This window comes from Phascolarctos cinereus, unplaced genomic scaffold (assembly GCF_003287225.1).
Source record: "Phascolarctos cinereus isolate Bilbo 61053 unplaced genomic scaffold, phaCin_HiC Scaffold_1;HRSCAF=81, whole genome shotgun sequence".
NCBI classification, from domain to species: Eukaryota; Metazoa; Chordata; class Mammalia; order Diprotodontia; family Phascolarctidae; genus Phascolarctos; species Phascolarctos cinereus.
Window position 1 is genome coordinate 54,494,926 of NW_027555514.1, and position 27,412 is coordinate 54,522,337.

General features: G+C 39.2%; 1 protein-coding gene and 1 long non-coding RNA gene across 2 annotated transcripts in view; one reads left to right on the forward strand and one right to left on the reverse strand.

Moving 5' to 3' along the window:
- The window catches only part of CUBN (cubilin), a 324,592-nt gene that overhangs the window by 89,691 nt on the left and 207,489 nt on the right, over window positions 1-27,412 (reverse strand). The window contains 12 exon segments of the mRNA XM_020966874.2: window positions 556-705; window positions 4,375-4,581; window positions 5,659-5,830; window positions 11,207-11,388; window positions 12,026-12,166; window positions 13,053-13,262; window positions 14,131-14,309; window positions 18,701-18,875; window positions 22,524-22,716; window positions 23,059-23,249; window positions 24,196-24,342; window positions 26,624-26,821. Coding sequence (XP_020822533.1) covers window positions 556-705; window positions 4,375-4,581; window positions 5,659-5,830; window positions 11,207-11,388; window positions 12,026-12,166; window positions 13,053-13,262; window positions 14,131-14,309; window positions 18,701-18,875; window positions 22,524-22,716; window positions 23,059-23,249; window positions 24,196-24,342; window positions 26,624-26,821 — 2,145 coding nt within the window.
- Window positions 10,267-27,038, forward strand: LOC144456648 (uncharacterized). The gene is made up of 4 exons (XR_013485658.1): window positions 10,267-10,390; window positions 21,755-21,884; window positions 23,036-23,134; window positions 24,038-27,038. It is a non-coding gene; the product is annotated as an uncharacterized LOC144456648 (long non-coding RNA).

Below are 27,412 nucleotides of genomic sequence, written 5' to 3' on the forward strand. Positions count from 1 at the left end.
ACTTTTTTACCTACCTTTCATGGGCATCCACAGCCTGGCCCCATCCTACCACATCTCTCACAACCCAATACAAATTTCCTACTCCAGTCAAACTACGTTCTTTACTGTCCTTGCTCTGTGACTGGCTAATTCCCACCTCCTGGAATGCCAAGCCTCCTCCTCCTCCTCCTCCCTTTGCTATTAAAATCCTAAGCATCCTTCAAGGCTTAGCTCAAGCTTCACTCCCTCCATGAAGATAACTGATTATTTCAACCCCACTGGTCTCTCCTCTCTCTGAAATTCTACCACACAGCTATCTGGACCATTTCATTTTGCCATTTGAGCAAATATTATCACCTATTACTTTTTCATTATTTCATGTGTGTTAACTTCTCAACTATATTATAAACTTTTTGAGGGCAGTGATCTTGCCTTATATTTTTCATATGTTCTACAAATACTAACATAGTTCTAGATAAATATTCAATACTCAAAAAATGCTTGCTGTTTGACAATTTTCTAGTCCTGTATTTATTTTCATTTGATAGAGCTAGAGACCTTAACCAGAAGCCATACCTGTAAAGGAGTAATGAGCATGGAATCCAGTGTTTTCCACAAGTTGATTGGTTACAAAGTGTACCCAGATCTGAGAAAAAGGTACAGCAAATGGCACCATGGGTAATGACTGTCCACAAATTTTTGCTATTTGAGGCCCATCAGCATTGCCTAAAGAAAATCAATAAATACTGCAGATGACAATGTTTTTGCTCCTCTTGTGAAGTCTATTAAACTTATTTAGATGATGATGATAATGATGATGATGATGGCTAGCATTTATATATCACTTTAAGGTTGCAAAATTCTTTACAAATATAACGCTTTATACTCACCAAGACCCCGGAAGGTAGGTCCTCTAAAAAGGATACTCCCATTTTACAGATGAAGAAACTGAGGCTGAGAAAGATTAAGCGACTTGCTCACGTTCATAATAAGCTGTCTGCCTTTTTGATAAGGACAGCTGGGGTCCCAACCATCACTATCCTAGGTTAGGCCATCTTAGCCTCTGGAAGGGGTCCATTCAGGACACATAAGGATACTGACAATTATAATTCATGATCAAGTTATCCTTGTGGCTGGTTCTGCTCTGATTTTATGCCCTATTTTTAATTTCTCTGTGTGTATGTGTGTGTGTATGTGTGTGTGTGTGTGTGTGTGTATGTGTGTGTGTGTGTGTGTGTGTGCATGCTAAGTCCCTGCTGTATGCTCCATTTCTAATAACTGTGCTCTTGCTTTGCCTTGGTTTTCTATCTCTATGTATGAACTGACTTGCTGTTCACTGTCAATCCTCTCTGATGCCAACCACCTGCCTGCCTGGATTCTCCCTACAGCTGACTACTAAAGTCTCTCCCTAGTCCTATGTCTACCCATTTGCTGAGAAACAGCACCTGTCACCTATTGGCTGGACTTCCTTCTGTTGCCCGTATGTGAGAACTGCCTTGATCTCCTTCTACTTCATTGCTCCCAGAGGCCTCTGATCAGTCTGTGTCCTGGTCATTCCAAGTCCAGCTGCTCCCATTGTTGAGTAATATCTGCCTTTCCTGACCCCTGTGACAGAATGGAAGACCAAGGACAGACTTTGATTTTTTTTTTTAATGATCTCTTGGCTAGATTTGTGAATTAAATCTTTTCTATTCAGGCTAAAAATTCATCTTTTAGAACTGAGTAACTTTATAAATATTGTTACTTGTGTGTAATCTAATCAGCATGTACAGGGCACTCTTTGAACAAATACTCATCTCCTCTCCATTTACTCCATCAAACCCATTTCTCTGACCTTATAAACAAATGTACCATCACAGTTTAACAGTCTACTGAGCTTGGAGGACTGGAGGCTGCTGCATTTGCCTAAACAGTATTTGGCTATTGCTTGATAACTTCTTCTTCTCCATCCTACTCTGGTCTCTCCTACCACTGGTTGGAGGCCTACCCTCTGAACCCCTAAAAATTTTCTGCCTAAAATGCTTAGTATTTGATCTTGTCCTTTACGAAGATTCGGTTCCTCCAAGACATGCAGCATCAACTCCTCCTGTTGCCCAAATACGTGAGCATTACAATAATAACACACATTTAGATTGTGCTTACAAGCATATATAAAATATACTTCTCACAACAACCCTGAGTTAGGTAGTACAAATATTTCCTTTCTGAGCTTCAGTTTCCTTATATGTGAAAAGGGATCTGAACTCAGGACTTTTGATTCAAAGTTCATTGTTCTATCCACTAGACTAGTGGTGTCAAACTCATACAGAAATCTAAACCATACATAAGGATCCCTACAAATTGCATATTGACTTAGAAAACTCCATATTAACATTACGCATGTGCTATTTTAATCTGGTTCTGTAGTGCCTGTACTGTTGCTGCATGCTTCAGCAGGCTGCATGTTTGACACCCCCGCCTTAGATCACACTGTCTCTATTATAACATTAACCACTAAAGTTCTTGTTATTTGTTGTTATTAGGTTCTGGTAGGGGCCAAATACAAGTCTTTAGACTCAGATATCTCACTATTGGCCTTCAGTGGACATTCTGAAAAATTAAAGCCTCATTTTAACTCTTACTTTGCAGTGTTGTTGTATACTATATTGTGAATTGTGCTTTCTTTTTTTTTTAAATAGGAAACAGGAAGGTAAATAAGTCTAGCAGACAACCCCTTGATAGAAAGGAGGCTAATTTTTTTTTCTATTTTTCCCCTAAATTAGTTCTTCAATGACCTTTTTAACAAACCCCAAATGTATATTTGCCAACTTAGACCCAGGTGGTCTTCTGCATGTAAAGGATTGCCGCCTATGGGAGGCTGCAAGGTCAACACTCAAAAACACGATTGCTAGAAATTTAAAAGATAATCAGAAAACACTGCTTCTAATCTGAACTCTAGCTCTAAGCCCACCTTAGATACACTGCTGAAGAGAGTGAAGACCAATGCCCCTTCTTCATATCCAGAACTATCCACTCTCTAAACAAAGATATTTAAGAATTATAAACAATGGCATCTAACTGACAAAATCCCTTAACATTATCCAATTCCCTCAATGGTCTAATTTAAGTGCTGAGAAAGAAGTGGGTATGAAGCCATGCCCGGGAAGCCTTCATTATGCAATCCAATTTTCGTTATGGGAAACTCCAACACACAGATGGCTCTGATGTTATAAGATTGTTTGGGACAAAGTACAATGGGAAAAACAACCACTTTTATGATAAATTATCAAAATATAGCTAGGTCCCAATTAGCGCAAATAATGAATAACATGAAGTGCTCATGTTAATCAAATTTGTACCACAAATATCCATTGGACTAGAAGCAATTACCATACTTTACATAATTATAACTTCAAATAGTGTGAATTCAAACACCACTTCACAAGATTCGTTATTCATACTGGTGGGACACAGTTATACTTCTAAAAATTTGACCTGCCACTAAAAAAGCATAGTAAGGATGATGATGACGACAATAATGCCCATTTATATAGCTTTTTACAGTTTACAATGCTCTTCATGTATATGATCGAAGTGAAGCCTCACAATGGCCCTGTGAGGTAGGTGCTGCTATTATCCCCATTTTATAGATGTGAAAACTGAGGTTTATAAAACTCAAGTGAATAGTCCAGGGTATATTGCTAATACACATCTGAGGAAGAATGCAAACCCAGGCCCTCCTAACTCTAAATCAAACACCTTAACCACTCTATTATATTGTCTCAAAGACCTGAACATATTGAACTATCTCTCATCGCAACGTAGGGCTCGTAAAAGATTTTCTTGTTTTTTAACACTCTCAAATTCCCTTCTCTTAACATAAAAACAAAACAGTTGACCAGTTTTGGAATCAATCTAACAAGCTCTTCAAATGACAAGAGTCCCAAACCTACTAAGATAGCCACGACTTGATTAGAATTCCAAATCCTTTTTCTAAATCCCATTAAAAGAAAAAAAAACATATTTTGACCATACTAGGTTCTAGCCCTCTAATATTTTCTTAAATAATTCAATTCTTCAGTCAGTTGAAGGTTATTTGGCCTCGTTTACGTATCTAAGAATAAACATGGGAATATCTTTGGTGGGTTTGGGATCTTTCAAAATAAATTGAGCAAATATAGGACCTATCTTTTAATATCAATCTTTCTCAGATCCTGTATCCCATAAAGTGCATTTGCTTCAGCTGAATAGATAAAGACAGTTTTGTTACAGACATCTCTCCCCCTACCACGCTCACCCCAACTGTTAATTCTCTATGTACACTTAGCTCTCTTCAATATTGGGAGCTGCTACCCTTTGGCAGAATATCGAAGGGAGATCGACCCTAGAAAAGTGTCACTGACTGACTAGACTCACCTATTCGGAACTCCAAGGCATCAAAGTGGCAGTCTTGATGATACTCGAGATGGAAATCCTCAAAGGAAATGTAAATAGATGAGTTGTGCTCATTTGGATTGCTGATGGTCCACTCACAGTTTAGGTTCTTGGTATAGTTCCTAACGCCATCATAACCAGGAGAAGTAAAGTTGCCTCCACGAGGATCTGTAAGTTCCCTACCACATACTATGGTGCCCAAAAGCAAGAGAAATAAAGAGTTAGACTCATGTCACAACAAAAATAACAACCCCGGTGTGTGTGTGTGGGTGTGTGTGTATAGACACACATATATGTAAATGTATGTATATATATTCATACATACACACACACACACACATATTTTTTCCCAAAAAACAATCCAATGCATTTGTTAGAGGAGTAGACTGTCAACAATTTGTAGAGATAGACTCTTATGAGTTAACACAAGAGGGATTTGGCAAAAACAAAAAAAAATCAGCATTATATTAATTAGTGTTTTTTGCATCATCATTCTTTGTCTACATGCATGGGATGGAAAAGATGAGGCAAAATCTTCTAAATTGGACCTAAATCTCTTTGGCACCCTTCTCAGAGGTGTGCTTGAAAGTATGGGAGTAAATTATTAAGCAGATGAACTGAGATGCTCGCCAGGAGTTCTCTGTTTGACCCAAATCTTTGAATTCTCAAGAAGAGGAGCTACCCAGTAGGTCTCGTCTTTTGATCTCATCATTTTGAATGTTTTTTTTAATGAAAAAAAAATATCCAATAATACTAATATGGAATGTGAGAGGATAAAAGAATTGCAGGCAATGACCACATCTGGCCTGCTCTTGAAGCCTGAAGGCTGCACTGACTTTACTTGGAAATGTGTATCTAGAAGCAGAAAGGCTGACAAACAATGGACTCTGTTCTTTTCACTAAATTAATTTCTTCTTGAAAACTTTTTTTCTCATTCTGAGAGTGTCTCTTTGGAATTGCAGAACTACCAAAGTGTAACAGGCACTGGGGAAAATAGAAAGCAAAATCATTCAAGCATTTTTTTTCATTAATTTTTAAAATTTCATTTAATTTCTAAAACCACAATAGCAAAATTAAGTTGACCTTCTTATGACTGGTATACTATCCTGACTTCATGTATTTCAGCCTTGCCTTGAAATCAATAAATGCAAAGGACATTGATAGAGTGGGTATAAATCAAGTCGCCTTGTTGCTATTTTAAGCAGGAGTGCATGTCATCTGAATACAGCAGATAAAAATGAGGTTTCTTCATACAGTCCTGATTACCTGCATCTCCATTCGATGTATAGAAGGCACTGAAGCCACCATAGGGCCTGGATCCATCTGTGGCAAACAGAACTCTCATTGTATTTCCTGAAGATTCGATCCAATTCCTTGTCATCACACGACTGCACAGTCTCTCCAGCTGGGGTGAGTCACTATTAATGCCATTGAAAACCTATTAAGGAGAAGTCCAGTCTTAGAACACTCTTATGGTACTAAGAATGCCCTGGAGGTCAATGCTCTCAGAATCAGACTCGTACCTTTCTAAGGAGACCCTCTAGGTGGGAGGGAGCCTATCCTCCATATCTTATTTACCAATTAATCAATCATGCATTTATTAAACACCTACTGTGTAACAGACATTGTGTCAGCTCCTTGCCAGCAGCCAAACCCTGAACAAGTCTACTCCCTTTGATGCCTCGGGATTGCTTCTGTAAAACCAGGTTCATCCCAGAACGTCAGTCTAACATTCCCAAGCAGCTAAATGGCCACTGGGAACTTGGCAACCATAGATTCAACTTAATTTGATTCATTTCAATTTGATAAACATTTAATAATCTCTTCTTCCTTCAAGGCAATGTGCAAGGCACAGAGGGAATAAAAATATAATCAAGACATGATCCCTACTATCAGGACCAAGGTCTAGGCCTCTGGCCTCCTCTGGTGCTACAGGGCCTTCTGCCGTAAGCCAGAGGCCATACCCAGACATCATTTCCACTGCCACCTCCTGCCTCCTAACTAGACTCCCCTAAGTCAGAACTTAATTCCTGCCTGCACGGGCCTGACCAGACATAACATCACCACCTGCCACAAGCCAACTTTAAGAACCTTTACCACCTTCAAAGGACTTCTCTCCTGCCACATCTATATAGGTGCTTCTACTTTCTCTCCTGTTCCTTTCTTTTTAACCCCATACAATCTGGCTTTTGACCTTACCATTCCACCAAAACTGCTCTCTCCAAAGTTGCCAGTGATCTCTTAGCTGCCAAATCCAATGGCTTTTTCTCAATCCTGCTTCTCCTTAACCCCTCTGTAGCCTTTAACACTGTTGATCACTCTCTTCTCCTTGATACTCTCTTCTCTCTATGTTTTCAGATCACCACTTTCTCCTGGTTTTCCTACTACCTAGTTGACTACTCCTTCTCTGTCCTCTTTGCTGGGTCTTTCTCCAGATTAATCCCTCTAACCACAGATGGCCCTCAGAGTTCTGTCCTGGGTCCTCTTCTCTTCTACCACTACACTACTTTCCTTGTTGATCTCATCAGCTCCCATGGATTTAATTACTATCTTTATACTAATGATTCTCAAATGATTTCCTCCCCCTACCACTCTGCTGACCTCTGATCTCATATCCCCATCCTCCTTTTAGACATCTTGAACTGGATGCCCAGTACACATCTTAAACCTAACATGTCTAAAATTGAACTCATTATCTTTCCTCTAAATCCTTTTCCCTCCTACCTTCCCTTCCCTATTATTATAGAGGACAACACCATCCTCCCAGGCCCTCAGGTTCACAACCTAGAAGTCATCCTAGACTCCTCACTATCTCTCACTGCCCCCCCCCAATCTCTTTTCAAGGCCTGTTGATTTGATTTCACTTTTGCAATATCTCTCAAAGATACCCACTTCTCTCCTCTGACACTGACATCATTCTAGTGATGCCTGGATTATTGAAATAACCTGCTTCTGGGTCTGCCCGCCTCAAGTCTCTCCCCACTCCACTCCATCCTCCATTCAGCCACTAAGGTGATTTTCCCAAAGCCCAGGTCTGATCATGTCACTTTCCTAATCAAGAAACTCCAGGGGCCTTCTATTGTTTCCAAGAGCAAATACAAAATGCTGTTTGGCATTCAGAGCCATTTATAACCTAATCTCCTCCTACCTTTCCAGTTTTTATATACCTTATTGCCCAACAGGTACTCTTCAATTCAGTGACACTGGCTTCCTAACTGTTCAATGAACAAGACACTGCATTTCTCATTTTCTCTGGCTGCCTCCCATGCTTGGAATGCTCTCCCTCCTGCCCCAACTGCTGATTTCCCTGGCTTCTTTTAAGTCCCAACTAAAATTCTACCTTATACTGGAAGCCTTCCACAATGCTTCTTAATTCTAGTGTCTTCCTTCTTTTAATTATTTCCTATTTGTCTGTAAATGGCTTGCTTTGTCTATATTTGTCTACATGTTGTCTTCCGCATTAGACTGCAAGTTCTTTAAGGGCAGGGATTGCCTTTTTGCCTCTTTCTGTATCCCAGTGCTTAGCACAGTGCCTGGCATATGGCAGGTGTTTCAGAATGTTCACTGATTGATTGATTCTCTCACTCTCTTCTAAATCCTCTGCAATCTATCTTCCAACTTCATCATTCAACTAAAATTGCTCTCTCTATAATCATCAATTATTTTTTAATAGTCAACTCTAATGACCTTTTCTAAATCCTCATCGTTCCCAACCTCTCTGAACTACCTAACCATCTCAATCATTCTCTTTCTCCTGGATGTTCTCTCTCTCTAGTTTTTGTGACATTGCTGTCTCATGATTCTCTTCCTGCCTGTCTGTCTCTCCTTTGCTGGTTCTTCCTGCAAGTCATGCTTATTCACCATGGGCATCTCCCAAAGGTCTTTCCTAAATGCTCTTCTTTTTCCCATTTACCATCTTGTTTGGTGACCTCAGTGGCACTTAGGGGTTGAATTATCATCTCTATGCAGATTATTCTCAGATCTCCATACTCAGCCCCAACCTTTCTCCTGACCTCCAATCCTACATTGACAACTGCCTTTTGGACATCTCAAAATGGATGTCTTATAGGATTCCCAAGCTCAACATGTCCAGAACAGAACTCATTATCTTTCCCTCAAAACCTTTCTTTCTTCCAAAATTCCCTATCCTTGTTGAAGGCACCATCAGACTCCTGGTCACACCTCAGTGACAATCTTGACTCCTCTCACGCTTACTTCATATGTCCAATGCCATGCCTTGTTGTTTCTACCATAATAATGTTACTTGTAACCATCCCCTGTCATTCACTCACAGCCACAATTCTGGTATGGGCCTTCATCATCTCACATCTAAAGTACTACAACAGCTTTCTGGTTAGTCTCCCTCCCCTCAAGTGTTTCTATGTTCCAATCTAACCTCCACCCAACTGTGAAGGTGATTTTCCTAAAACTCAGGTCTAACTATATGACTCCGTCCTACCCAATTTGGTAATCTCCAGTGACTCCCTATTACAGTCAAGATCAAATGTAAATGTAAAATCTATATTTAACATTTTAAAGCACTTCAAAACCTGACCTCTTTCCATCTTTACAGCTTTCCTACACTTTACTCTCCTCCATAAATCCTATGATCCTCCAACATTGGCTTTCTTACTATTCTTTGCATACAACACTCCCTCTCCTAACTCCTTAGCTTTTCTCTGGCTACTCCTCATGCCCCAAATGCTACCTCATCTCCACCTTTTTATCTTCAAGACTTTAGTTCAAATCCTATCTTCTGTAGGGGCTTTCCCAGTCCACCCCCCTCCCAACCACTGCTAGTGCCTTTCCTCTGAGACTACCTTCCATCTTCTCTCTGTCTCCCTCTCTGTCTCTCTCTGTCTCTGTCTCTGTTTCTGTCTCTCTCCCCATACACACACACACACACACACATTTTATATATGTATATAATTGCTTTCATGTCTTCTTTTCCATTATAATATATAATCCTTGACAGCAAACCATGCCTTTCTTTGTAACCTTAGATCTTAGCACAACACCTAGCATGTACTAAGTGCTTAATAAATATTTGTTGACTGGCTGTCTTCGAGAAGTTTATAAATTATCCCATGAAGAATACATTTCCAATTGAAAATGTCCACTTCTAGAAGTTTTATTAATATTGTATCCATACCTTTGATATCTAGATTGAATCATATCTTCTCTTTTGATGCCAGATGATTTAGAGCAATGGTGTCAAATTCAAATAGAAATATAAGGATCCTTATGAACCATATACTGACTTAGTTTAAATATGTCATATTATCTGTGTTTTATCATATTTTCATTTATTTTGTTAAACATTTTCCAATTGCATTTTAATCTGGTTCCTGCAGTACTTGGGAATGTTGTGGACTTCATTGTGTGTTTGACACCTCTGATTTGGGGGACAGTCTAACCCAAGTGTTTCAAGTACCCTTGAAATGAAATGTAGTTTGGAAAAAAAATCAGTCACTCTCATTCATTCATTCAACAGTTGTTTTTTGATCCCCTTCTATGTTTTAGGCACTATGGGAGATGCCACGTTGTCTCAGTATTAATGCAATCCTTTTATCTCTGATCATTTCTGAATTGACAAACTGTGTGTGTGTGTGTGTGTGTGTGTGTGTGTTTATTAGATTGAGTTGAATTTCCTGCTCATGGATCAGTTTGATTGATAAAAAGGATAAATTTCAAATAGCCTTGTGAAATCAAACCAGTTAGTGCTCAGCACACAGTTATAGAGTCTAAAGTAAAGGAGAATGAGAACAAATAAGAGTATTAGTAATCATTGGAAATGCTTTTCACAACTAGGCCAGTTGTGTTGCTGCTGGGGCCAATGATGTTGAGCAACCTCAGGAAGGGCATTAGAAGCAAAGCAGAGCATACTATCCTTAGTATGTGCTAAACTCTGGGACAGCTTTTACAACCCTGGCTCCCACAACTAAATAAGAGACAACACAGTTGGATAACAACCCAGGGAAGGGCAACCAGAATGAAGGTAAGGAACGGGTATCCATAATAATACAGATCAAAACTAATCAGGACTTTTTAATTGGGGTCAGGGAGGGGGGTTGTTTGAGGGGAGTCTGAAAGAGGATATGATTGAAGTTTATAAAATAAAAAACCATGACATGGTAAATATTGGAGCATAAGTAAAGTTGCTTTAGTTCAAATAAAAGGAAACATCATTTTATAAAACGTGTAGAAAATTTGTGAAGCTCATTATCTGGAGGAGGTAAAATGAAGACATTTTAAAAATAACTCCTAAAGGTTTATTGAGATTAGACCTACACATGATAGACTACGAAGGGAAGAAGCTGGAGATATTTGGGGCAGTTTGCATTCCGTCTAAGATTGCTGTTACAGAGGGCAAGTCTGCCCTCCCATGAAATAATCTCCTGGTGCTACTGTCAGATACAGACTACTGAGCTGGATAAACCAATGGTCTGGGGCAAGGCACTATGCAATTTTCAATAATAAGCTTGTGTTGTGATTGAGACCCTTGCTCATCTGTCTGCTAGCCCGTGACTACATTTTCCTTTCCTTGTGTTTATGACTTTTAAAATCTTCTTTTGTTCTTAAAATCCATCATAGTTATGATTCTTCTAAGTGTTGTGACAGCTGGTGAAAATTTATGTAGAAGACATTTTTTTTTGCAGCCTACAGTTGAGCTCCATCCTTGTGAAATTCTAAGAATTTGACAGAGATCCAGGTATACAATGTAAATAACATTTCCAAACAAGTTTTCTGATCATTCTGTATGAGTCAAGTGCTATTGTTATAAAACATATTCCTGGCCACTCTGAGCACTTACTGTCACAGATTCATTATCGCATGACTGATGGTCTTCGAGCCGTAGGTCACTAAAGGTCAGGTTAACCCTCCTTCCTTCTGGCACAGTGATCCTCCATTCACATACTCGACTACGAAAATTTGCATCAGGGTAGTTGGGAGAAGTGAATGTCCCAAAATGTCCATATATATCTCCTCCACACACTGTAAGGCACAAACATTAACCTACTTAGACTGAAATGACCTCTTCGGGAAAAAAGAAATGACAAGAAATTATAGTCTAAGGGGATTTTCTATTCCTATGCTGTATGATAGTTTGATGATCATTTCAGCATATTTCTGGTCATTATGTATTACGTCCGTTAATATTGGCCTTTGTTATCATGGATAAAACAAACAAAAAAAAAAGATTGACTATATTTTTTAACCATTGTAACCTAAGAAGAAAATCTGTAAAAACAATTGTAGTAGAGGTCTTAAAAGACAAGAACAATAAGGAAGAGTAAGGCAAAGAAAAACACTCATTTTTCTTTTTTTTTCTCATAAGTTTTTATTGATGTCATTTGTTTTTGCTGAATTTTCTAGGAAGATTATAAGGTTGGGTTGTTGACAAATCTGAACATAGGGGCAGCTAGGTGGCGCAGTGGATAGAGCACTGGCTCTGAAGTCAGGAGTACCTGAGTTCAAATCTGAACTCAGACCAAACACTTCACACTTACTAGCTGTGTGACCGTGGGCAAGTCACTTAACCCCAATTGCCTCAAAAAATAATAATAATAATAAAAAAAATCTGAACATAAATCATTATTTTTCTTAAGATGAGAATTATAATACAACTTGCCTTCTCCGCTGGTTTCAAAGACCAGTCTGAATCCTGGAGCACTGACAGATCCGTCCGTGACAAACTTGACAAAAGCCAAATTGTTCGGCATGTAAATAACTCTAGGAATGGTGCTTCCACAGTACCTGCCCAGGACATGTCCTGAGGAAATAAAACAGGTGAAGAAGTTGATATTAGAGAGTAAATCCAGCGGGTCAATTCCAGGCACAGTTTGTGTGTGCACAGTATATTATAACAGGCGAGTGCCCTGTATGGTTACAGAGGAAGAAACGGAGAGCCAGAAATCTTGGTCACAGGAAGCAGAACAGGTACAAGAGGTAACAGATACAAATAATGGATCAAAAACTTAGGCTGCTCCCCAAAGCTAAGGTATTATTATGCAGGACATGAAGCATAATGTCCAGAGCATGGGAGGCAACAGTCACACTATCCTCAGAATGTTGGAGTTGGAAAAGGTCTTAAAGATCTCTGAGTCTAAATCCCTAAATTTACAGATGAGGAAACCAAAGTAAAGAAAAGTGAAGCAACTTGTCCAGGGATATGCAGCTAGTAAGTTTAAACTTAAATGTGTGTGTATACATGGGGGGAGGTAGAGCTGGTTGTTTAATGTTTACCAGCAATCCTCTGAATTGCGCTATAAACAAGGCTTGAGCTTAGCAGGAGTTTAATAGAAGGTCCCAGGAATGACAGCATTGCTGGAGACTCTAAGCCTGGTGATTAGAGGCTGATAATAATAATAACAAAAATAATAATAATAATAATAATAGCCAATATTTATATAGCACTTTAAGATTTGCAAAATGCTTCATATCAGTTTTATCATTTGAGCTTTACAGCACCTCTGCCCTCAGACATCCAGAATAAGATGTCTGGCATCAGAGGACTTCATAGTAGGAAAACACCTTCTCCATCACAGCTATTCATGGAGTACATGCTCCATGCTATTTGCACATAGGAAGACGGACACTACTGTTCTACGTGTATGAAAGTGAACCGAGAAAAACAGAAGCAGACACAGGCCACTGACCAGAAGTATCATCCTCTCGGATTTCTACAAAGTCTTTTTCACAACCAGAAGAATTCTGAAGATTCAGGACTTCAAAGTGGAGAGTGAGATAGTGTCCTGATGGACCCTGGAGATACCATTCACATAGCAGATTGTCAGGATAAGGATGCTCAGGATATTCTGGGCTTTCAATTACACCATTCTGTCCCATGAGCATTCCTCCACACAAAGCTGCAAAAAATAACAATAATAATAGTATTCTGTCTCAGAGCCTCCTTTATGACAAAGTCTTTCTTGTTCTTTGAGTAATAACAAAGCCTTTCCTGGAGCCTCTGACCAGAAATTATCCATCTAGGTTTGGAACTTTCACATCACTTCTTAAACACTTTTCCTCCAAGCTTAACATGCTCTATTTTATATTCATGTTGCCTGTGAATGAATCAAACCACCTCTATTATGCTATCTGTATCTTGACACCAAGAACAGTTTTATTCTTCGTTGGGTCTCCCAGAATGCCTAACACAGAGCTCTACTCATAGTTAGATATTGAACAAATGGTTGTTGAATTGGGCAGGGTCCAAGGGAAACCTGTCAGATTCATGTTTAAGTGAGGTTTCAACAAATGCATTTAAAAATCCCATTTTGAAGACACCAAAACTGATACCTAGAAGTGATTTTCAAAGTTTCTAAGAGCCAAGATGGAACTAAAAACTAAGAATGATTTTCAAATTTTATTTTAATGATTAAAAAGCAAAATCTAAATACTGCTATATAGCTTAGCTGATCCTAGCATCTGAAAATTGTGTTTCTGGTATTTATGAAATTAACTAATATGGTAATAGGCATAAAAAGCAGAAAATGAATTTAATTTTAGATTTCACAACAATAAAAAGATGTGTAATGCTCAAGAGATTTTTTTAATGGGAAATGAAGATAAAGTATAAAATGATATAAACAAATATCTACTTATAAAAATACTTCTCACTACAGCTTTCAGCAGTGAGGCAAAGACAAGCTTCATTAAGATAAGAACAAATAGTTTCATTGCCTTAATTTTATAGTGATTGTTTTTATGGTGAGTCATAAACAATGTTGTTACCTATAGAGTACTTGGCCTTAAATCCAACATGGGTAGGGCTGTCATCAGATCGAAACCGTAAATAAATAACATCACCTGAGGACAACTGACTGCTGGGTAAAGATGATCCACAAAACCTGGAGATTAGTGGCGCATTGGAATCCCCTCCATCTCTCAATTCGAGGTAATTGGAAGCACAGCTGAAATGGAAGAAACTCCCAGTCAAAGCTGAATCAGTCATAACATGCTAGCATGGGGAGGGATTTTGGAGATCAATTGTTTGTACTTATTGGGGGAGTAAACACACACACACAACTAAAGTGCCCTCAAACACACCACTTAATCAGAACTCACATGAAGTGAGATATAATAACAAAGGAAGATCAGTTTATAAATTACTTTGGATCCTATATAAGAGTGCCCTTCTTGGCCATAGGGGGATCTATAGTGGGTCAAAAACCCAGTAAGATCATCTGATCCTTGCAACTATTGGAGAATTACCCATCTTTCTTTACTTTGTATCTTTTCAAAAATCACTAGAGAGGAATGAAAATGTCCTCAACTTAGAATGTTGAGAGAGAGGAGGAGAAGGAGAAGGAGAAAAAAGAGGAGGAGGAGAAGAAGAAGAAACAGATACTTAGCATGCATTGATGGAGAACACTATAGTGGATACAGATGCTGTGTGACCCTGATGAATATATCGCTCCCTTTAGACTACTACAGGATCAAATGAGACAATATTTGTAAAGCACTTTAGCGCAGTGCCTGGAATATAGTAGGCGCTTAATAAATGCATATTCCCTTCACCTTCCCCTACAGTCCTATGTCATGAGAAAGGATGCAGCACATTTGTTAAATCTCTCTCTTTTTCTTAATCTGTGGGTTTTTTATTTTTTAATAATTCAAATCTCTCTTAATGGGAAATATTATGAGCAAAACATCCTTATATAAAAAATTTGTATAACATATGTATTGATATAGAAATAAGGAATGTTTAAACAATTTTCTAAACATTCCAGAAAATACAAGAAAACTTTCTGATCAAATAACAGTTCTCTGCATTTTATTCTATCCCTGTGACATCTCTTGCATCAGTCCCCTTTAGCCACCCTAACTCAGACCCTTAGTACCTCCCTTCTACACTATTGTGATAGCCTGCTAATCGGTCTCTTTGCCTCTAATCTCTGTTCTCTATAGTCTATGCTCCCTACAGGCACTCAAATAATCTTCCAAGGCAAAGGCTGATCATGGTACTCCTCTATTCAAAAATGTCCAATGGCTCCCTATTACATATGATATAGAACCTGAAATCTTGGCCTAGATTTTAAGGCCCTTAACAGAATAGTTCCAAAATGCCTTTTCCAGCTTTATTTCTTATAACTCACTTTCATATACTCTATATTCCAACCCAACTAGATTGTCAGCTATTCCCTGGCCTCATCTTGCCATTTGCATTCACCCAAGCTGTCTTCTATGACTGCTGTGCACACCTTTCTCATATCCTTATGTTGAGATCCTTAACTCCCTATAGAGTTCTGTGTGTCCCCTCCCACCCCAGAAAAGCTGCCCTGATGTCCCCAACCTAAATTGTTCTCTCTATGTGTGATCAAATTTTCATGGAACACTTTGGATCTTTCTTATACCCTTAACATATTCTGCCATGCATTATGATATGCCTTTGTGTAATTGTTATATTCCTTACATGAGAGTTTATGAGAGGTAGCATAATATGCTGGAAAGAACTCTGAAGCTCGCATCTGGAGGAGCCTTAGTTTTTACATTCTAGACATGGGTAACATGTAAAAGCATGGAAATAGGAGAAGGGGTTCCATATGTGAGGAAAAGCAAGGAAGCGAGGATGGCCGAAGCATAAAATGTATAAAGGAGTGTCATGTTTTCAGAAGCCTGGAAAGAGAGGAAAGGCCAGGACATGAAGAGCTTTAAATCCCAAACAGAATCTTATATTTGACCCAAATGTAACAGAGTGCTACTGCAGTTGATTGAAAGGGGTGGTGGGGGGTGGTGGTGATATAGTCAAACCTACAATTTTGCTGGCTGTGTAGAGGATGGATTGGGGTGGGGAAGGACTTTCAGCAGAGAGTTTAATTAAAGGCTGTTGCAACAGTCCAGGCAAAATGTGCCGAGGCTGTGAATTGGGCTGGTGTCTGTGTGAGTGCAGAGAAGGGCACACACATGAAAAATGTTGGAGAGAAAGCATTGCAAGATTTGGCATCTGATTAGCTTTGGGGATGAGCTGGAGTGAGGAATGAATGTCAATACTAATGTTGCAAATCTGAGTGACAGGAGGGACAGCAATGCCCTTCATGGTATCAGATGAGTCAATGAGGGTGGCTTTCCAGAAAATGATTTTTGTGAACACAATAAGTTTGAGGTGCTCTCAGGACATCCAGTTTTGAAATAGCCAGTATCTTAGAGGCAATTGGTGACTTGAGACTGGAGCTCAGGACACATACTATAGCTAAAGAGGATGATCGTAGAATTATCTGCACAGAAGCGATCATTGAAGTCATGAGAGCTAATAAGAACACCATGGGAGAAAATAGAAAAAAGAAAAAGGGACTAGTGCAAAGCTTTAGAAACAGCTTGAGTTAGTGAGCAAGTCATGGATGAAGATCCAGCAGAGCAGACTGAAAAGGAGTGGTCAGATAGGCAGGTGTTGAACCAAGACAAAGCAGTGTCTGAGAGGGGAGAGTATACAGAAGTAGGTGGTCAGTAGTGTCAAATATTTCAGAGAGGTCAAGAAGTATTAAGAGTCAGAAAAGGCCATTAACTGGGGCAAATTAGAGGTCATTGGTAACTTTGGAGAAGGTTCATTGAATGATGATGTTGGAAGACAGTTACTGAAGATTTAGAAGTGAATGAGAGAAGAGGAAATAATATAGATGGCCCTAATACAGATGATTTTTCCAATAAGTTTTAGCTAAGAGGAGGGACATAGGATGATAGCTAGCAGGGATGGTAGGATCTAGTAAGAGATTTTTTAGTTTGGGGAGACATGAGTATTTGTAGGTATCAGGGAAGGAACCAATAAATAGGAAGAGACTGAAGATTACAAAATAGGGATGAAACTAGAGGCAATCTGCTAGAGAAGATTGGAGCAGTACATGTAAAAGATGCAATAAAGGGTACATGTAGAAGAATTGGCCTTTGCAAGCAAAAGGTTCACCTCTTTATAGGAGACTAGAGTGAAGGAAGTGGAGGGATTCAGTATCACAATGCCCTGTTATAACACTTGCACATAATAATTGCTTAATAATTATTTGGATATGTAGATCTGAGCATCATTTATCAGAGATGATAAATTAATCCATGAGAACTGATGAGAATATCCCAGAAGGCAAAGATATAGGCTTTCAACCAATAATAACTTATTCAGTAAAATAGCATATAATCCTATAGGTGGGGACAAAAAAAACTTCGAATAAAACAGAGTACTTTTAAGTATTCTCGATGAAAAAAATCAGAACTGACTAGAAATGCTGAGACACAAACATAGGAGTGAAAAGAAACAATAAAAAGAAAAAGTAAATTTCATATAAACTGGTACAATGCACACAAACACACATACGTGGTGTAGAAATACATTCAACTCAACAAAGGAAAGGGAGAAACAAAGAGGGAAAAGGTAGGGATAAGAGAAAGAGTATATTTAAAGAGGGATTAATTAGTCATAAGCAAAACAAACTCTAACCTCAGAGAAGGGTGTGTGAATAGGATTTTGGAAGAAAATAAAAGATAAAAATCTATGACTGGTGCCAGGATGGGGGGGGCATAGGGGTAGAGTGGAAGTTTACTGCATCAAGCACAAAGCAGTGGTGAGGAGCCTAATGCCACTGGCCACTTGGAGAATTTGTTTGCTTTGATTACACATGTTTGTTGCAAGAGTTTTGTTTTTCTTTTCTCCAAAGGTGAGAGGGTAGGAGAGAGAAAAAAAAATATGAATTTTGTGCATTGGAAAAATAAAATTTCATTTAAAAATAAATAAACCTTAAGGCACTATTTTTTTAAAAGAAGACGTAGAGAGAAAAGAGAAGGGGGCCTAACTGTGAGGAACCCTTACAGTTAATGGGTTTTAAAATCCTGAATCAAATTGACGTTTAGCTCCATTTATGGTTTGGTGCCCTTGACGAATTTTTTCTACACCATAATTTGGATATCAGGCTATATGACTGCTAGTACTGTGTGTGCCGCTGGCAAGCCACATGTTTTTAGACCTCAATGTTGCTATCTGTTCAGCAAGAGTTTCATCATTTCCGTCACAGAGATTGTGGGAGACTGAATAAGTAAAAGATATGTTATCTGACTGAACGGGACACTGTGTGTCTCTGTTTCTCTCTATGGCTTTACTGCAGGATGAAGGGGGTGTGTTTTCTCCCTCCCCCTACACTCTGGCACTGCCCTGTTCTGACCCTTATAGACCTGAAGAATTTAGATGAATAGATGCTACATTTCCCTGGAGTTCTTATGCAGAATATGCTACTAAGCATGGAGGACACAGATTGCTCTGGAATACAATAGAAGAAGAGTAACTCCCCAAGGCAGAGTGGGAAGACTAAAGCTAGTGACATACTTGGGGGATATTTCAATATTAAACTGATCTTCAAACTGGAGCTTTACAAGCTTCCCACTCGGGACAGATATGGTCCAAATGCACTCAGCATGCGATGGATAGTTGTCAGGGTAATTGGGTGAAGTCACGTAGCCATCGACATTGGAATCATGGAGGTAGATGTTGCCACCACAGGCTGTCAGGAAATACAATCAACAGTGTTACAGACCGTCTAATAAAAGAGAAACTGTCCAATGACACAGATAGTTTTTTTTAAAAATGGATTTATCCACATTTGCCATCATATTTTCCTTTCATTTTGGATTGTAGCTGTAATTTCCCTCTTGGTGGGGCAGATAAATCCTGAGTTGCCAGTGATGGAACTTTTGGAGTATCACCCTGGTATTGACCAAAATATGTTCTGTTATTGGAAATTCTATTCTTGTTCTGTTACTCTTGGCACCAAAAAGCTGGCAAAATAAATTATAGCTGAATCCTTTACCGAGCGTGAAGTAGTATGTTTTGGTGGCTCTGGAATAAAGGTATGCTAAGTATACGGAGGCTTAGGTCTTTTCACTAACTGTCTGATGATTGTTGACTTGTTCACAATTCAAGGAACTATAGTCTTATTCTTTAGGTGCTTAAGAGTCGAAAGCCCTATTTCTTTTTTCCTCATGAGGATTGGCTCCCTGGGCTTTGGGGAGGTTTTGAAAGCACATCATTTCTCACCTGGTTGCGCTACTTTGGGACTTCTCTGATTTCTCCACCATGCTTTTCAGCTTCCTTTTGTATGGTCTTTCCCCCTTAGATTTTAAGCTTCTTGAAAGCAGGGGCTGTCTTTTCACTTTTTTTGTATTCATATGTCCAATGCTTAACACAGTGCCTGGTATATAGTAGGTACCTAATAAATGTTTATTGACTCACTGACTATATTCACACACATACATGTATAAATTTAAATATACTTTTTATATATAGGTATATAATATGCTATATATAATTCTAGTATATATAACTACATATACTGTATATATTATATAGATGGGCAGTTAGGTGGTACAGTGGATAGAGTGCTGGGCCTAGAGGCAGGAAGATCTGAGTTCAAATCTGCCCTCAAACACTTACTAGCTGTGTGACCCTGGGCAAGTCACTTCACCCTGTTTGCCTCAGTTCCTCATCTATAATATAAAATGAGCTGGAGAAGGAAACGGCAAACCAGTCCAATATCTTTGCCAAGAAAATCCCAAAACGGGTCATGAAGAGTTGGACACAACTGAAGCGACTGAACAACACAACAACAACAATATTATATACATAATCATATTATATATACATGTATGCATATTATATACATATACATATTAAATATATACATATGTATATATGTATATGCTACATATACATAATAATATATACATAATATTATATATATATATATTTAAATTCATACAATATCCACAGGACATTTCCTACAAAAGGAACATTGTTTTTAAAAGCAACAACCATAAAATATTCTTGTTCTTTGAGCATTGCTTTTAATTAAAGTTGAAAGAAAAACCAGGGACACACTGAAAGGCTGGAAGGACAGAGCAAAGAAGTCTACCTGAGGCAGGTTTTCTAGTGTGTGAAGTGGTGTTTTAAAAGAGAGGCTGGAGACTGCTCAATGGATGGGAACAAGGTCAAATAGATATTAAAGGCATGGGAAGCAGGGGGACCTGTGATTTCCTCAGCATAGAGAGTTCTTGGTGTGGCCACTTCCTCTGCCATTGCAGACTGGCTGCTCATTGTTACTTAGAGTATTGAAGTTGTTGGAGGCACTGAGAGGCGGTTTATGGTAACAGTCTGGGTCAGAGGCAGCACTTGAACTCAGATCTTCCTGACTCCAAAGCCAGTCCTCTACCCACTATGCGCTACATTGTTTCCGAGGAGAGTAAATAATACATTCAAAATATCAGCCAATAAGCATTGCTAAGCATTTACAATGTACTCAGCAATGAGTGCAACTAATGAATCCCATGAAGTGGCAGAATATTTGAATTCTCATCGTATATTCCCACTGGCCTAGAATCAATGACCATATTTTAAATTTAATCATAACTTCAAATAGTGTAAATCAGAATAATGTGACCATTTTGGAGGATCCATTATTTGTACTAATCGGGATGTAGATGTAGTGAGTGAAACAGTAAGACACAGCTATACAGAACATTTTAAAAATATTATATAATTGGCAAATACCCTCTTTCTACATTGTCAGTGAATGCCTTTATACCCACTGACCATCATTCTAGGAGAAATGGGCTGTGGCGATGACTTTCCTCCATATAGCTCAATCTTGGGCACATGCTGTTTAGTTATTTTCAGTTGTACTTGACTTTTCATGACCCTGTTTGGGGTTTTCTTGGCAAAGACAATGGAGTAGTTTGTCATTTCCTTCTCCACCTCATTTTACAGATGAGGAAACTGAGGCAAATAGGGTGAAATGACTTACGCAGGGTCACAGAGCTAGTATCTGAGGCTGGATTTGAACTCAGGCCTTCCTGAGCCAAGGCCCAGCATTCTATCCACTGTGCCAGCTACCTGCCCACATAGTAGTGCTACATATAGTAGGTGCTTAATAAATGCTAGTTGACTGATGGATATACTTCCACATTATCATTCTGTGCAAAGTCTGGTAATCTGGATGACTTCCCAGGTCTGCCAAAAGAAGGCATTCATAGTTCAAAGTTGATCTGAGAGGAGCAGGAAAATCCCAGGACATGTGAATGGAAGGTGATGATCCTATTCTTTATCCTCTTCCCAAGGGAGGGCACTATATTCCCAATGGAATGACAGTAATGAGCCCCCTAAGCAGGCAGGCAGCTCGAGAGCAGCTCCATTGAGGATGCTGAAAGACTCTCTAAGACAGGAGGCAGAAATGTGTAGAAGGTCCTGTGGGCTCCCTGTCCTAGGTGGGTAGATCATTCACATAGAATCTAACTCCGGTTTTGGAGACCATCTGGGAAAGTACACTGCAAGGCAGGACTAAAAATGGTTTGGTCTTGACACCACTGATTTTTGTCACCACATTTTCAGGACACTATATATGACTCCATCCTGGATTCTTCATTGGTTTTTGCTCCTCTTCGGGACACAAAGAGTTACCATCCTGCTTGACAACATGGTGACCTCTGTTCACGTTTCCACCAACGATTCATTCCCAAAGGTGCCCTTATTTATTTCTTTATTCCATAAGAAATTACATAATCAATGCAATTAAAATTAAACCATTAAAGTAGAATTAAATGTAATTATAATCAAATGTAATTGAATGGTGTTTATCATTTACCCTATAATTAAATATAAGTGATAACAGAGAAAAGACCATATTTATTTTAAGAGGATATTTGTAAAGCACTTTGCAAACCTTAAAGTACTGTATAAATTCTGGCTATTATCGACAGCTATTATTTTACAGGATGTTATGTTTGTATGATGGTTCAAAAGCAAGCCAACTGTAATTCCCAAAGCAAATAATTTCCATTCCTGTTGCTACAACATGAAATTTAATTTTTTTTAAATTGTAAGGAAGCTCTTGTGGTTATTTTGCTCATCCTCTGCCTTTATATTCCATCTTTCTCCCATCTCACCCAAATGACTTTCCATGTGTTTTGAATGTATATATATATTGCCTCTTCTAACAGAATATAAACTCCTTGAGGGAAAGAACTTTCTAGATCTTAGATCTCCTTTCTGAGAATCTAGAACAGTGCAAGGGACATAGAAGGCCCTCAGTAAGTACTTGCTAAATGGACAGGCTAAGCAAACTATCGTGAGAGTGTGGTTGGCTCATCCTTTTCAGAACAAACACTCACCTAAACCTGTGCCTCGTACTTGATCTTGAACCCCTGGCCTTCATCACTGTTATCAGACACAAAGTGCACAAACATCTGATTGTCCGTGGTGTGGAGAGTGGAGAAAGCATTGCTGCCACAGAAACGGCCATTTCCTCCCCTGGGTCCCAAAGCAGGAGAAGAACTGGCAGGGCCATTTTTCATCTGGAATCACATTAAAAATAATAAGATACAAATGCAGTTTCCTCACTAGCTATTCCACAAGATGATGTGTAAGGGATGTGGCATTTTTTGTCCTGAAAAAGGATACTTCACTCTTTTGTTTCCAGAACATCAGTCTTTTCCCATGAAGCCTTCAAATAAGTTGGGAAGGAAGGGTAATTACTGTGTATGTAACAAGCGAAAACACATGAGAAGATAAATGTAAAGTGTTTCAAAAATAATAAAAATATGTATATAAATATATTAACATAAATATATTAATGTTAGTTATTATTACAATTTTCTGAATTATTATTTTAAGAGCAAGAACGCGGAAGACCTTACCGCCAAATAGTCGCCATGGCTACACATAGTATCTCCATTGCGAACCTCAAAGGGCTGCTCAAAGTGGACAGCAATGGTAAGACCACTTGGAACCAGGACATGCCAAGAACAATTGAGATTCGGAGGGTAGGCCTGAGGATAATTAGGGGATGTAATCACCCCTCTGCCTGCGTGCAAAGAGCCACCACAACCTTAACGAAGAGAAACAGAAGAGAAGATAAATTCTCAAAGGTTTTAAAAACTTAATTCCTGATGACACCCAATTTTATTTTTTGAGAATTTCTCAAGGCCAACAAAATGTAACTATTTAAAACCAACTTTGGGTGTGAAGGAGATCTCTTCCTTTCTGTTACTAACTCTTCTAATGTAAACAAATGTAATGATAAAAGTGCCCTGTTCTAAGCTTTTCAACATTCAATTAATAACGTAAGTCAAGCTTTGAGTATCTACTTCGCATGTTGTCATTCAAAATGGAAGGCATGCTCTTTTTCATGGACCATTTTCTTAATCATTTTTTTTTTTTGGTTTATGGCTCTCTCAGACTTTGCATACTTTGTGTGTCGTGGAAAGGTTCAACCATATTCCATGAGTTACATGTAACTTTTGTAATGTTCTGACATGTCCATGCTGTCAGGTTTGCATTTTATAAAAGACAAAGCCGGTGCTCAAATGTGGTAGGATTCTAGTCAAAGTTCATTTGGCACAGAAGGGCTTCTTGAAGGCTATACCCATCATGCATGGGCTGTAGCACGTCTTACCAGGTGGCAAAGGATTTGTATATGGGCCTACCCATGGACTGTGAATGTCCTCTGGAGACTAGATTAGCTAAACAGGGAGAGACTCATCACTACCAGAGATGTGGTTACCAAGTGATGGATCCTGGGGCTCGGTTTCCTCATCTATAAAATGAGAATGTCAAACTGTAAGGCCTCTAAGGTCCCTTCCACAACTAAATTTGTGATTCTGTGAATTGTTTCAGGTTCAGTTCACGAAGATGGTCCACAAACAAAATTGGAATACTCCCAGAGTTGAAAACTGGCCTTCTCCCTTTTCCTGATCCACTACGCTCAGGGTTTTAACTGTGGCCCCTCAGCCAAGTGGAAGATATTAATCAAAAAATTTTTTTCAAAATCTTACTCTTATGAAAGGATGCATTAAAGCCTGCAGCAGTTACACTGTGGTCAGATGTGAAATGGATGAACAGGTACTCCCCAGAGGATCTGATGGGTCCAGGAACTTCTCGCCCACAAAGAACAGCCAGTTCCTGTGCGGCATGATTGTCTCCTAAGACCAGAGAAAGGAAGCATCGGCATGAAAATATGATTCCTTGAGACATCATTCAGTCAACTTTCGCAACACAGCCAAACTGCCTCACGCATTTTCCCAGAAGCTTCTTAATTCCTAGGAGACAAAGTGATTCTCAAAAGGAAGAAAAACCCTTGGGGTTACTTCATTTTGGCTCCAAATTGGGACAGTCCCGCCTGTTCCTTTATTTATGCTTTTTGAGAAAGACTTCTCTGACAGTTCCTGCTGTCTTTCTAAAAGAAAAAAAGGAAGGGAAAAAAAAACCCAACTGGCAGCCAGTTCTTTCTGGCTCTGAAATTCAAAGGCGGAGGACTGAGAAGTCAAAAAGGGATGCAATGCTGATGTGTCTTAATGGAGGCATCTGTTCTGCATGGCTTTTATTGCTTAAGGCCCGGAATCTAAGACCAAAAGAAAGGTTACTTCTTAACCTCAGATCCCACTGCTAACCAAGTCTCTGAGATCAAAGACAAAACATGATATCACTTGGATGGGCTCATTTCTTCAGCCCAGACTTCCTTTTTTAGTGCTTCTGTTGTTGTTCTGGGTTTTTGGCCAGGAAGACATATAGACTGTCAGCAGCTGCAGGTTAGGTCATCTGAACAGCTGTCTAATGATGAGAAAAGCAGTGCCAGAACATCTTCAGGGGATAAGTCCCATCAGGTACAAAAACAAAGAGGACACGGGCCGACGAAAGGTGCCCGCGTCCACCATTCCTCTTGCATGAGGGCTTTGCACCAAGGAACTGTGAGCAAGAAAGAGACAGAGACAGAGGGAGAGAGGGAGAGACGGACAGACAGACAGAGGGACAGAGAGAAAGGCAGTCCCCTCCTGAAACTCTCTATTGTAGGCTTAACATTTATAAACTTAGTGGCTCATCTTCAATTTGTCTCAGGAACAAAGGGAAGTTGAAGAACTGCCTCAATTTTTCTCCTGTGTGTTTCAGAAGCTGCTCTGTTCCCCAGTGGATAAAGAAATCTTCCTTCCTGGTTTTCTAATGACTTCACCAGTACTTCTAGAACTGGTTGTGCCATGTCTACGACTAGAGATTTTAGACAGCAGGAAGTCCCAACATAACATAACCTCAGAGAACAGACTCTGGGCCTGCTTTCTGGAATCACCCCTTTCTCTCTCCCCCTGCCTCCCCAGCCTTGGTCCTCAAATTGCATCTCTCTGGATGCTGTATGTTTAGAATGATTCATGGAAATGGCATCACTGACTACAGTGTGGCACATTGCCACCATATGGAGGAGAAAGCCTTCAAAGACCTTTGTGAACACGCGTGAGAGCTCACAGAACTTTCATGTGCATTCCACGACCAGACTAGCAGGGCAGATAAATCCTTTGCCGAAGTCACTTCCCCTTTCCAAAATCATTTCCTCACCTGTAAAATGAGGTGCCGAGGTGACATTATCTCAATGGTACTTTGCCCACTCTGACACCTTTCATACATTCACCTCATCAATTACAGGAAGACTTTTATCTTATAAATGGGAAACCAAGGAATAAAAGAAGCCAGGAGATTTTTCCAAGGACTATGTAACTAGCGGAGTGAAAAGCACAAACACGGCCTGAGAGGACTCCCTTCCAATCTCCTCAAACATCACATTTTTATGTTCTTGACACATTCCCAGAATGTTTAGGTCTCTGTTATAGACAACATGGTGCTCACATGTTCCAGACAGCACTAACCAGCATTCACTTTGTTAGCTGACTGCGCTACTTTTGAAATTCTCTTTCAAACTGTAGGGAGAAAGGCTACAGAAACAGGATTGATTATTAATTGAACAATCCTATGCCTGCAGGATAAGGACTGTTTCCTTTAAATTATTGAAAATTTTGCACAGGTGGGAAGCCCAGTGATATGGTTGGACCTACAAGATCACTGGATTCGGAATCTTAAGACATGACCCCTAGCTCTACTAACTACTACATGTATGATCTTGGGCAAGTCATTTAATCTCTCTGCACTTCAGTATCACCACGTATATAATATATAGAACAGAATATATAAACATATGATACTTGTGACTGCCCACCTCATAAGAGTCGTTATGAAGATAAAAATCAAATGTTTATGTAAAACACTGTATAATTACAAAGTGCTATATAAATGTAAGCTGTTGTTATTGTTATCATTATTATTGTTATTACAGCAAACAGACTTGTGTTCAGCCTTGATCATCTGGTTTCTGATGGGGAAAAAAATACATCAACCAATCATCACTGTTTAATAAAACGTCAAGTCTTTCCATTTTCTCACCATCTCTGATCACAAGTCTATCGTAGGAGCATGAGCGGTGAGATTCAATGTCCAATGAAAGAATGTTGAGCTCAACAGTTGAATCTGGGGCCTGGATGACCCAACTGCAATCAGCTCTATTGTCATAATTTTCAGGCCACCCAGGAGAGAAAAAGAACCCTGGTGCTTCTCCAGTCCTTAGATAACCACCGCAGGCACCTGTGAGGAAAAGAAAAACTGATTGATTAACTCCATCAGGGAAGGAGATGACATAATTCTGTCTTTGCCTTGAAGTAATGGCCTCTTGAGCTAAAATAATCCAGTATTAAACATTTCTTAAAGAAAGTACTGAAATGTTTTGAAAAAATAAGCCAACATGAATATACTAAATATGGAAAGCAAGTATTACAAGTAATAAAAGCATTTTTTCACCTTATGCTGAGAGAAAGAAAAAAAAAACATGACTAAGGTCCCTGGAATACACTCTTAGGTTCACACAGAGAGCTAGAAGGATCATAGGATTTAAGAGATAGAGCAGGAAGGGACCTCAGTGGTTATGTAGTCTAACGCCCTAAATTGATAGACGAGGAACTGAGACCCAGACAGGTGAAGTGACTTGCTCAGGTCACACAGGTTGTGAGTGGCAGAACTCAGGTCTTTTGCAAAGCCAGGATTTTTTTCCCTATACCTCTCCATGTTTCTGCCACTCTAGGCAGGACAATTCACTTTTCTGCCAACACACCAGGACAGGAAGAATCATTAACTGATGCCTAGCTTAGAGCCTTTATCTCCACTGTACTCACTCCTCTC